A 12535-nucleotide genomic window follows, 5' to 3' on the forward strand; every position below is an offset into this window, starting at 1 on the left:
TTGCTATGGTGAAAAGTGGGGACAGAGGGCCAAGCTACACATGACGAATGACACTTGAACGGCAAGTGTATTTCTCCCTGTTCACTTGCCCTCCACTCAATCCACTTGCCGTTCAAGTGTCATTCATCACTTGTAGCTTGGCCCAGAGACAGAGAGTGGTACAAGAATGAGTGCCCACGGAGGTTGTTCACATCGGATTCTGAGTTGTTTGCTGCTGCTATCATGGCGAAATAACAAAGGGCAAATATGGGTAGAGTTACCAATAAAGACAAACGTCCCCGTATGGGAAAGTAAACAAATTAAACCACTGTTTATATCAGGTGTGAAAACACCAACGAGATCAAAGTGTTGTAATACATAAACACAGATTATGCCTGTATTTGGCATGCAATGGAACTGTAAGGATGGATACACTCTCCTCCAATTACAGATTAACCAGTCCATAAACACAAAACACCATAATTAGTCCTGGTATGACTTCTTTTGTGGTGGAATTAGTCCTGGTGTAATTTCTTTTGTAGTGGAAAATATGGTGATCCCTGTCAGGGTCTGTCATGCGAGAGAATGCAGCCTAAGTAACGCCATAGTAATTCTTGTAGTTGTTTAGTCTTTCTCTCCCTCCAGGTTCCTTCAAGTGCCGGGACCGCATTTTCCATGGGAGAGGATGCTCCGTCTCATCTGTTTTCTTCTTAGTCGACCTTGGGTAACCAGCGTTCCCACAGAGAAGTTTCATGCTATGTGAACTCTGGGGGAAGGCTGGAGTCTGAAGGTTTGATCCGTAACAACTTCCGTTTTGTAACTCATTCCTAACAAAGCCTTGCTCAGCCAGGGTCTATATGATTCTGGAATATGGACACATGGGCCTGAATGCTGTTTTTCAAATAAAACCTTTTGAAATCAAAAGACCTTGTCTTCTTGCAGAAGGGAGGAAGGCAGACTCGTGCATCTGGGATGCCATAGCCTGACAATCCCCACAGAAGCGGGATGAAAATCAATGATGATAATCTCCCAACAGGATTCCGGATGTTTTCCTGTTTCACTGCATTCTTGTTCACGGGAATTGCTTCTTCGGTTCCAGGTGAAAAATTTCACGACCGCATCTCATGCTTGGTCAAAGGCTGATCAAGCATGAGATGCGGTCGTGGAATTTGTCAGCTGGAACCGAAGAAGCAATTCCCGTGAACAAGAATGCAGTGAAACAGGAAAACATCCGGAATCCTGTTGGGAGATTATCATCATTGATTTTCATCCCGCTTCTGTGGGGATCAGCATATTTTCCACTACAAAAGAAATTACACCAGGACTAATTCCACCACAAAAGAAGTCACACTAGGGCCGATTCCAGACGGCCCTCCCCATGCCGAAACGTCGCGCGTCGTCGCGCGGAAAACGCGAAATATCGCGTTTTCTCGTGCGAGTTTTGCGCGACATCGTGTGACGTCACGCAAAACTCGCACGAGAAAATGCGATATTTCGCGTTTTCCGCGCGACGTTTCGGCATGGGGAGGGCCATCTGGAATCGGCCCAGGACTAATTATGGTGTTTTGTGTTTATGGACTGGTTAATCTGTAATTGGAGGAGAGTGTATGCATCCTTACAGTTCCATTGCATGCCAAATACAGGCATAATCTGTGTTTATGTATTACAACACTTTGATCTCGTTGGTGTTTTCACACCTGATATAAACAGTGGTTTAATTTGTTTACTTTCCCATATGGGGACGTTTGTCTTTATTGGCTGCTATCATGGCAACAGAGCTTTTTGTGCCCTTGTGTGGAAGCAATTCAAGTTTCAGCCTTACTGATAGGGAGCAAAGGTAGTTTGTAGTTTTCTTTTCCCTGAGGTTGTGTTAGGAGATCAACGCATCAGCTACCATGGGTGAGTGCCTGGATTCTGAAAGGAAGGGATGAAAAGTTCTCGTTACCTACCTCTGCAGTTACCCAGAGTTGGCAGAGGGGGAGGCATGAATATAGGGTTGCCAGCCTCCAGGTAGTGGCTGGAGATCTCCCAGAATTACAATGGTTCTCCAGGCCACAGAGATCAGTTCACCTGGAGAAAATGGCTACTTTGGGGGGTGGACTGTATGGAATTAAGCCATGCCAAGGTCCTTTCCCTCCCCAAACCCCACTTTCTCCAGGTTTCATCCCCCAGATCTCCAGGAATTTCCCAACTTGGAGCTGGCAACCCTACTTGAATATCATCATCTTTGTGGTCTATACGTTCTCATAGAGAGGCTGCTTCTAGGCCCATTTCAGAGTTCAGAGCCTCTGCAATTAGCACCGAAAATACATTCTACTTTCCACCATAATACAAACGGATCCAACAAATCTGGATAAAGTCTTTATTAAATTAATATATTTAACAAAACATTATATTCATAAATACCTTCAGGTACAAACCAAATGCTACGTCTGTCATGGCTCAAGATTTCCCCCTGAACCTGATTCTGTTCTTTTTACAGCCAGACATGACATCAAGGAACTAATATTCCCACATGCTCTGGGACCCGATTTGGCTCAGAAGTGTAGAGCTGGATGAGGGAGTGTTTCCCAGCCTTCACTTATACACCATCTTCTCAAGACAAAATGGCTGCATGGGATCCCATTTGCCCTGATGTGCGGGTACCCTCCACAGCAGTTTCAGCTTGTGAAAAAGGCATGGGTGGGAAGGCTCAAGTGCCTTCCTTCACCTCTGCACTCCCGAGACGAATTGGGTCCCAGACCGCCTGGGAATGTTTATTCGCTGATGTCATATCTGACTAAAAAGATTCCTGTCAGATGCAATATCTGTCCTGTGCCTCAGCCGTGCTCAGAAACAAAAGAGAAATAAATTCACTGCATTCACATCATATACAGATGTTGGGAGCCCAGAAGCTGAGTGTTTAATGAACCAAATCCTATGTTAAAAATTTTTTAAAACCACCTTTCCTCCACTTATTGGCTCAAATCTCAACGAACAAAACTGGGGCAACTTTTAAAAGACAGCAAATTTAGTAAGGCCCAGTGATTTGTGGAAAAACTTCCTTTCTTCTGAACTAGATTTTCACCTCACAGGTATGAATACTGGAAAGAAACTTGAGGGAATGGAAGCGAGACCTTTAGTTTATTACAAAAGCCAGACTCTTTGCATTGGACAATGGAGATCGCTTATTTTGAAATTCAACGTTCTGCAACAACCTAATTAAAACTATTTCAGGGATAAGAAACCTTTGCAAACCTCTGCAAATATTTTAATTCTCAGAAATACTCATTATCAAAAGGACCCGTAGCAAATATTTGATCCTGTCTATCATGTTGCATGGAAAGGGCAATTGCTATTGCCCATCCTAAATATATGGCATTTGCATCATCCTTCAAGCTAGATTATGGACAGATGCTTTTTCATCCAAACCCAAATCTAGAGTCAACAGTTTAGAAACGTGCCCCAGTCACAACTGTGTGACATTATACTGTCACGATAAGGAAGCAATTTCTTCATCCAACTCCGCACCAACATGACTTGAGATAAGCTTTTCCTTTTACTGTTTACTTTTTGCAGTGAGAGAAGAGCACGTGGTGCAAGGAACGGGATATAACAGAAGTTGCATATAAGCATTTAATTGTTTGACAGAAGCTTACAAAAACAAGGGGATTCATTCCACACAGGGGAAAAATGAGTATCACCACTATGCAATGTCAAACAATTGAACAATCCCACAATAGCTACTGTAGACAATGAAGAACATGCAAATTAATGGAGTGTTTGGCTTATTGAATGAGGGGGGGGGTTGGGAATCAAAAGGTTGCTAGAAACTGGCTTTTCTCTTCCAAGGTTGTATTTAAAAAACAACCGTACAGATTTGCTCACTCTACTAACTGAATACTGAAAACTTTGAACACTGCATGCTACCTTGGCCAGGAGGAGAAACCAATCTAGGAAGACTTCCATAGCAAAATGGGAAACATTTTGACTACAGATTACTTTTTAGTTATGCTGAGAAAGGAATCCCTATATTATATATCTATATCTTTTTTCTTTGCTAGAGAAAGCAACCCAAACTATAAAACTACATGGGTCTCCCCCAAATATAAGACTATGAAAGATTCTCCGACATGAACATATCTTTTTACACGTGGAAATATAGGCACTCAAATGATGCTTGTAGATTTCTAGTAACCAGGTAGTAATAGGATCTCGAAATGCACTGTACCAGCAGGTATTTATTTCCTAAGAAGTAATGCCCTCGAGATAGCATCTCAACAGAAGTACAGACAGTGCGTCCAGAGTTCATTACGTCCTGTAAAATTAGCAGGTAATTACCGCAGCCTGTGGCTACCTTTAGTGGTACTTCACAGACTTTAAAAGGTAAAGGTAGTCCCCTGTGCAAGTACCGAGTCATTACTGAATGTCTTTATGGGTGCCCACCAACTGCACAAGCTGTGCTGCCAAGCTATGCATCCTGTAGTTGGAACACATCTCTTTTATGACTCTGCCCCGTGGCGCAGAGTGGTAAGCGGCAGAGCTGCAGCCCAAGCTCTGCTCACAACCTGAGTTCGATCCCGGCAGAAGCCGTGTTCAGGTAGCTGGCTCAAGGTTGACATTCAGGGGCATGAGATGCCTTCGTCTCCCAGACATCACAAAAAATCATTGTCGAAATCAAGTAACCATGGCTTATGTGATTGAAGGCCATTCCATTAGTAGTGGTCACTTAGGGCCCATCAAACCAGTATATGAAGCCAGTATCTGGTTTATTAACCACAGCTAGTTTAAACTATGGTTTTGTGAGATGAAGGCACCAAATCTGGCTCTTACAGCAAAAGAGGGAGATACTTTGAATGCAGACTATCTGTGTATAATGAAATATAATACAGTATATTTCTTTTCTTTCTTTCTTCCCTCCTTCCTTTCTCCCCAGTGGGCCAAGAAGCTCATATTGTTCTCCTCTTGCTTTTCCAATGCTAGAAAGGCACCCTGGGCTACAACACAGCACGTTTAATAATGTATGTTGTGTATTACATTCCATAGCTGGCTGTGATCCAAACCTGGTAATATTTAACAAGGAAGAACGTTAATGATGAAAACTACATTCAGCTATTTCAGTTAATGATTCCTAATCCTAAGTCCTTGCACAAAACCGTTTCCAGGGCTTACTTTTATTTTTCACATTTGAATCACAGACCGGGAAGAGATTCAGAGATTCTTGGCTATTCTTTCCCTGTAAACTCCACAAGAAAGGAGATTCCATAAGATCCCTAAGCAGTTTATTCTACTTTTTGGATTGTGACGTTTTCTTTAATATTTATTCCCTGTCTTGCTTGCATGTGTGTGAAATCCATGGCTGTTTCACCTGTCCTTAGCTGATATCAAGTTTTCATAAACCACGGTTGAGTGTCCACTCCATCCACAGTTGAGTGTCCACTCCATCCATGAAGATGCATAAATGATTATGTTAAGGGCACACACCGTAAATATGCAAATCAGTCACAGTCCTTATTCGTGTCTTAGCCTGAAGACAGCACCTGTTCCTTTCCAGTCCAAGTCAGAAATCATAGCATGTTAGGTAGCAAGCATCCGGTGTAGATGGTCTCACCATTACGGTGCCCGGAATTGTCCTTCTACACGGTCATCAAGCCGTACTTGGAACACAGCAAGGCCCTCTTCCTTTCCCGCTCGGCTACAAAATTCCTCAGTTTGGTGGAAGAAAAAGTCACTGTGGCTTGTTGCCTCTCATCCAGGCCAGTCTCCTGCAGCCAGGGGGACTGAAGACATTCAGAGGCAGATGGTCTCCTCCTAGCCAAGGAAGGAGGAAAAAACAGCATTCGGGTAAGAGCAAGCAGAAGCAGAGGGACGAAATTTAGAAAGGTGGTTTTCGTTGTCCTCAAAAGTAAAGAAAAATGAAGTGGAACTAATTTGGCTATTTTGTTATACTTTGAATTATTTAGATACTTTAAATATTTACTGCACATAACTCTCCGAATAACTTCATTCAGAAGTTATTTAATTGCAGATATTTTGCAAATGTGTTTATAATAACTAGGTTGCATTCTTCATAAAGGATATATTATGTAAAGCGTTTCGTTTAAATATTGGTTCAAATTAGCCTGTTTTCACAGCAGTTATTTATATTAGCCCCGCCTCTAAATTGGCGACATTATGGCTGAGACAGGGCCACAGTGTAGTTCTGTGAAAGGTAGCCTCATACCTTACCATAGATAAGCTGTGAAAACCTCTCTTCCTCGAAACTGGGCAGTCCTTGGAGCTCATCATTGGCAGCCGAGTACCACAGCCACAGAAATCTAAGAGACAGCTGGCCTCGATGGAGGCCACTGGGTACTGGACTGCCACTGTTTGCCACCACATTTTCAAGGAGTAAGATATTTATAGCAGGGCTGGATCTAGGGTTGCCGGTGCCCAGGGCAACCCAAGTCCCCCCCCCCCACGTGCAGGGGCAGAGCATGCCACCAGCGGAGTGGTGGCAGCACAGGCGGCTGGGAGGCTGCCCATGCCATTCGCCTGCCCCGCTGAGGGGGCGGCCGGATTGCTGCTTGCTCCTTGTCCTTTGAGGCAGGTGAATGGCGTGGGCGGCCTTCCAACCCTCCGTGCCACTTGCCTGCCCCGCTGAGGGGGCAGCTGGCTTGTCGCGCACTCCCTGTCCAGCGGGGCAGGCGAATGGTACGGGTGGCTGCTCAGCCACCCGCGCTGCTGCCAGCATGCTCCTGGCGGCTGGCGGCTGTGCCCAGCGCCCCCACTTTGGCGGCGCTGGGGGCAGACTACCCCATCTGTCCCCCCGTTGATCTGGCCCTGATTTATAGCTTGCTTCAGATGTGAATGGCTAACTAGTCCATTGCATATGAGACCCTGATCTTATAGGAACATCAGCTGAAAACTTCCAACTTAGAAACTGGATGTATGACTCCGATGCCCGACTAGATCGCTCCTTAATCTTAAAATCAAAAGCAGCCCCATGGTTTAAAGTAATTAAACTGGACCATATTAGAATCCCTACCTAGTTACACCCCCAACTTCACACTCAGAGTATCCCTCACTTCCTTGCTGTTCCAATCAATGCCAACGACACTTTTGGAGGGTTGCTTCAATCAAATACCAAGGGACCAATGCCTATGCATCTGTGGTTCCCGAGTACTCAAGGACTTACCTCACTGTATTCTTTTCTGCCCACTTTACTCTTTCCCAAGGGCGACCTTGGATCAGTCACAGCTCTCTCAGAGCTCTCTCAGCCCCACTCACCTCACAGGGTGTTTGTTGTGGGGATAATAATAACTTACTTTGTAACCCGCTCTGAGTGGGCATTTAGCAGGAATTTTATCCAAATTAAAGTCATACTAAATGGGGGAGGAAATCTAATTTCTGTTATCTGACACAGACGCATATGTGTCCTACAGAGTTTCATTATTTGCTCTGGCTGCAAAGAACATACACTCCAAGATGGCAGAGCAAAGGAAGGGTACCTAGATAATTGTTCTTTTTATTATGCATATTGTATTGAGTTTGTAGTTATATTTTAAAATTGGTCCCCGGCTCTACATCCTACTCTTTGTGTATTTGATGATTTATAGCTTGTACACAATTTGTATCCCTCACTGTTGACGGTAATGTAAATTTGTAACTGCCAAAGTCTATATACAATAAATCGAACTTGAGACTTGAGCATATGTAGGGCAGCACCAGGGTTTCTGGCACCTGAGGCTGCTCCTACATGCATGCAGAGCATGTACATACCCCTTGATGTCACTGTATGTGATGTCATCACGCAGCAAGCCGGTCCCATTGGCTGGCGGGTGGCTGGGACGGCGCGTGGAGGCTGCCCGCACTCACAGTCAGGCGTGGAAGGTGTCTGGGGAGGTTCCACATGCCGCCCTGGCCACCTGCCGTGCCTGGCCCATGGCTGCTGTGCCCAGCCGGAGGCATGTGTTGGCAGCAACGGCGCAGGGCAGGAAGTCTGGCAGGCTGCTGCAGCAGCTGCTGGCCAGGCATGGCAGGCGGCCGGGGTGGTGCACGAGCGGCTTCCCATCCCTCCCGCTCAGCCACCAGGACTGCCACTGCCAGCCCCGCGGCATGTGCCCCTGCCCCCAGCGCCCCCTCCAGTGCCCCCTCTGGGGGCCCAACCTGACTCAATGGGCACTCCGGCCCTGAGCATATGAGACCCCTTCGGACAACCAATGACTAAAAAGGGTCCATGCTTGTCTGAGGAAGGGGCTACTTTGCTTAACAGATCCTTCTCTGTTCAGGAGGAAAAGCAACAAGAATCAGGAACTTTCACCTTCTGTCAAAGGCTTCCTTAAGTGCGGAAGAGCAACTTCTTACCATGGGTTAGAGGAAAGTGTGCCTTGGAGGAATGAGACGGCGCCCCCAGAGAGCCCAGCGTAGCATCGGTTCAGCTTGATTTTCTCTCGTTTGACGAGTCTCCCAAAGTCACAGGCTGCCTCGGAGCTGATGGGATATTCAGCACTCAGCCTGAGAACGGAGAGGGAGGATTCGGTAAATTTTTCCCGTTGTTCTTTCGTTGTGCTAAGTGTCAGGTCCAGAATGTATGCCTTTGTATGCCTTTGCTTAACCGACTCCATTTTTAATCCTTTCAGTGTTTAAGTGCTCTCTTCACAGGTGCCAAGGTTCCCAGGCAGCTATCTCACAGAAAAGGATTGTTTTGGCTACTGATGTTCCACCAAGAACCGGCCTTGGGAAACTTTCGCTCTCCTGACTTCAAAGGGGTTGTTTTGAGAACTGTGGGGGGAGTTTGGGCCTGCTGTGATCTGTTACTTTGTACCTCATGCTTTGCCTGTCATTGGTAACAATGCATATGTACCATCCTTAATATTGCATTCAGGCTAGTGGACTATAATGAACTATTTCTTCAGTAAAAGCCTTTTGGAAACAATGGACTGTTGTCTGATTGCAGAAGGTAGTCTGGAGTAAGGACATTATCTAGCCACAGTTCTGACACTAAGCACTTCCTAGTCTTTGCTCATCTCCAGACACCCTCCAAAGCAGCTGAATCTTATTTCTATTTTGGGGGTGAGGAATGGGCCTCTGGCCAGGAGCTGAGACCCTATGTCTCATCTGTGTACAATAAAACAGAGAGGACATGATTACACACTCCTCGTTGATGAGTTTTCCCTATTTTTGGTATATAAATGTATGCATTCCATATGCAACACCCTGCCAATATTATGGAGAAGTGAGAGGTTTGCTTGGGAATATACTTCTTATTCCGTGGTCCTCAGGCTCTGTAGGAAGACGATCCCGTGACCAACGGTAAAGCAGATCTTGAAAGCTACTCAGACAACAGACAATTTTATCTTCTTAGTCCTGCAGCTCATCAAGAATGCAAACTCTTGATTTGCTTACTATCTTTGGTAGGGCTTATAGGGTAATTTTTTTCCCATCTGCCTCTTCGTCGATACAATTTGTTAAATTTGTATGTTGCCATTGTGTGTGGCTTGTGGAGATCCTGAAGAAAATGTGTGACTCAATGGGACAGGCTTCCTCGGGAGGTGGTGGGCTCTCCTTCTTTGGAGTTTTTAAGCAGAGGCTAGATGGCCATCTGACAGCAAGGCTGATTCTGTGAACCTGGGCAGATCATGAGAGGGAGGGCAGGAAGGGTTACATCAGTGCTGAGTTCTCATGGACCCTTACATGACCAGGGTAAGGCCGATTGCCACTCTGGGGACAGGAAGCAAATTTCCCCAGGCCAGTTTGGCTAGGCATCCTGACAGTGTTTTGCCATCTTCTGGGCGTGGAGCAGGGGTCACTGGGGGTGTGTGGGGGAGGCAGTTGTGAATTTCCTGCATTGTGCAGGGGGTTGGACTAGATGACCCTGGAGGTACCTTCCAACTCTATGATTCTATCAAGATGGGTAGCCATGTTAATCTGTCTGTAGCAGTAGAAAAGAGCAAGAGTCCAGTAGCACCTAGAAGACTAACAAAATTTGTGGTAAGGTATGAGCTTTCATGAACCACAGCTCACTTCCTCAGATACAGATAGAACGTGAGTCCATCTGTCCCTGTATCTTGGAGAGTAGAGTGATTTCAGATACCGAATGACGCTAACTGGTAAATGATTGGATAGGGTGGGGTATGCAGAGGGGTGGTGGGTGTGGAGAAATCAGCACTGGTAATGAGACAGGAAGTCTAAGTCTCGATTCAGTCCAGGAGGATGCATTGTCTTGAGCTTCATTATCAGTTGCAATTCAGAAGTCTCTCTTTCTATGATCCTATGACTGCTTACAACTGAATAAATAAAAGCTAACCCTCATTGTTAGCCAGGGAATTTCCTCATTTCACTCTCTGTTATACAAACACATCAGAACCAAAAGAGGTAAAAAAACCCCAAAAAAACAAGGACAGAAGCCTTTCCCTTTCAGACCTAGTGATTCAAATGGGCCCCTCGCCAATTAAATAATGAAAGTATTCAATGATTAATCAGTTTACTAAAGTTTGCGGCTTAATGGATAAAGACATGCCAGTGGGTACATGGGGCTGGCTTCCTGGTAATTATTCTTAGGGAACCTGCCTTAGGCAGATTGGCAATATATTTTGCGTGCGGTTCTTTATTTATTTACAAAAAATTATATCCTGCCTTTCTGCCCAACAGCAAAAGAAAGGCAGGCAAGGCCTGCACCAGGGAATCACAAAGCTGGGAGGGTGACTTCCCCCTTCTCCTCCCAACCTAATTAATCCTAATCTTTCAAATCCAAGCATACCCTCGACAGGAAGAAGACAGAAATAAGGTACACCAGATGTGCAAGCAGGCCTAGAAATTGTTTAAGGACAGGGACAGCTCACTCTCATAATAAGCCGAGCTGCTCAATATGGTTGAGCTACGATGTTTCTTAACTAGTCTGGGGAGAACAATGGGTTGGCAGTTACAGGAAATGGAGGCAGTGATTATGCGTTTGGGGAGCACCCACATTACAGGCTGCGCTGCACCTTTAGACGTAGAAGTGTTGGGGTTTTAGCAAGTGTCATCCCTTCAGTCATGAAAAAGTTCAACTATAGTTTGCGTTGTTCGGGGTCTGAGGCTCCGCCCCTGGACTTGCCAGGAGTAGAGGGTGGGAGGCGGCCAGGAGACAGCAGCCCAGCTGCCCCAAGGGGCACCCAGGTCTAGGACCTGCCAGCAAGTGAGAGAGGGAAAGAGGTACCCAAGCCGCAGAGTGTTAGATGGGGCAGGTGGACACCAGCTAGCCCTACCCTTCGGTGGGAGGCTAAGAGCCCAGGCAGGGAGAATGGGGGCAGACAGGAGAGTATCAGACCAGGGGGAGAAAGCCCAGGAAGCAGGGACAGCCAGCTAGCAGCAAGGCAGCCAGCAACCTTACCTGCAGTGGAGGAAGGGCAGCCCCAAGCCACGCCCCAGCCTGCAGTCTGGAAGGAATCCGCCAGGACCAGGTGGGGCTGAAAGCAAAGCAGCCACAGGTGGGGCTGCCTGAGGCCCTTAGTAGAGAGAGCTTGGCAGCCAGCCCAGAGCACACAGCTGGCGCCGCCCGAAGCAGCCAGATGAGCTACACCAGGTGCCGCTGCTTGAGACAGCCGAGGCCATGGCTAGAGTGCAGAGGGGTGTGTGGCTGACAGGGGGAGCAGGGAATTGGTAAAGAGATAAAAGGGAAGTCCACCCACAGGGCGTGGTGGGTTGTGTAGGAGTGATGGAGTGGAGAGAAGCGAGAGAGTGCGAGGAGGCAAGTTGACGGAGGAGGAGATGGAGGAGAGTAAGAGTGGTAATGGGGTCAGGGTGAGCAGGCCAGCAAGTGGACTGAGAGGGAGCCAGGGTGAGGTATACCTGCCCCTCCTTCCACAGAGCAGGGTCCTGCAGTATCCCTGACACCCCCTGAAGTCGGAGCCAGGTGCGACGGCGCCCCACCCGGTGGCATCCGCAGCGAGCCTGGACATGCGTTTAGCTAGAGATAACTAGTTTGCATAGGACCAGTTAAGTGTCAAGTAGTTTTTCCCACTAGTGAGGAAATTGAAGTTGTTCAAGATTTTCTATTCCTTGGCTCAATCATCAACCAACAGGGAGACTGCAGTGAAGAAATCAGAAGAAGATTGAGACTTGGAAGAGCAGCTGTGAGGGAGCTAGAAAAGATCCTTAAAGATAAAGACGTCTCTCTGGGGACCAAGATCAAGATAATCCAAACTATGGTATTCCCCATAACTATGTATGGATGTGAAAGTTGGACAATGAAGAAAGCTGACAGGAAAAAAATTGATTCATTTGAAATGTGGTGCTGGAGGAGAGTTTTGCGGATACCGTAAGGTAAAGGTAGTCCCATGTGCAAGCACTGAGTCATTACTGACCCATGGGGGGACGTCGCATCACGACGTTTTCTTGGCAGACTTTTTACAGGGTGGTTTGCCATTGCCTTCCCATGGACGGCCAAAAAGACAAATAAGTGGGTACTAGATTAAATCAAGCACGAATTCTCCTGAGAAGCTAAAATGACAAGACTAAGGCTATCATACTTTGGTCTCATCATGAGAAGACAAGATTCTTTGGAAAAGTCAATAATGCTAGGAAAAGTGGAAGGCAGCAAGAAAAGAGGAAGACC

The 12535-nt window shown here is 46.4% G+C and overlaps 1 protein-coding gene across 4 annotated transcripts in view; it reads right to left on the minus strand.

Moving 5' to 3' along the window:
- Window positions 1-2327: 2327 nt before the first annotated feature.
- Window positions 2328-12535, minus strand: part of OBSCN (obscurin, cytoskeletal calmodulin and titin-interacting RhoGEF) — a 293495-nt gene continuing 283287 nt past the window's right edge. For all 4 annotated transcript variants that reach the window (XM_054991181.1, XM_054991180.1, XM_054991179.1 and 1 more), the window contains 2 exons: window positions 8305-8454; window positions 2328-5769 (listed from right to left, as the gene is read on the minus strand). In XM_054991181.1, coding sequence (XP_054847156.1) covers window positions 5595-5769; window positions 8305-8454 — 325 coding nt within the window. In that variant the 3' untranslated portion in view covers window positions 2328-5594. The remainder of the gene's footprint in view (window positions 5770-8304; window positions 8455-12535) is intronic.

This window comes from Eublepharis macularius, chromosome 11, assembly GCF_028583425.1.
Source record: "Eublepharis macularius isolate TG4126 chromosome 11, MPM_Emac_v1.0, whole genome shotgun sequence".
NCBI lineage: Eukaryota > Metazoa > Chordata > Lepidosauria > Squamata > Eublepharidae > Eublepharis > Eublepharis macularius.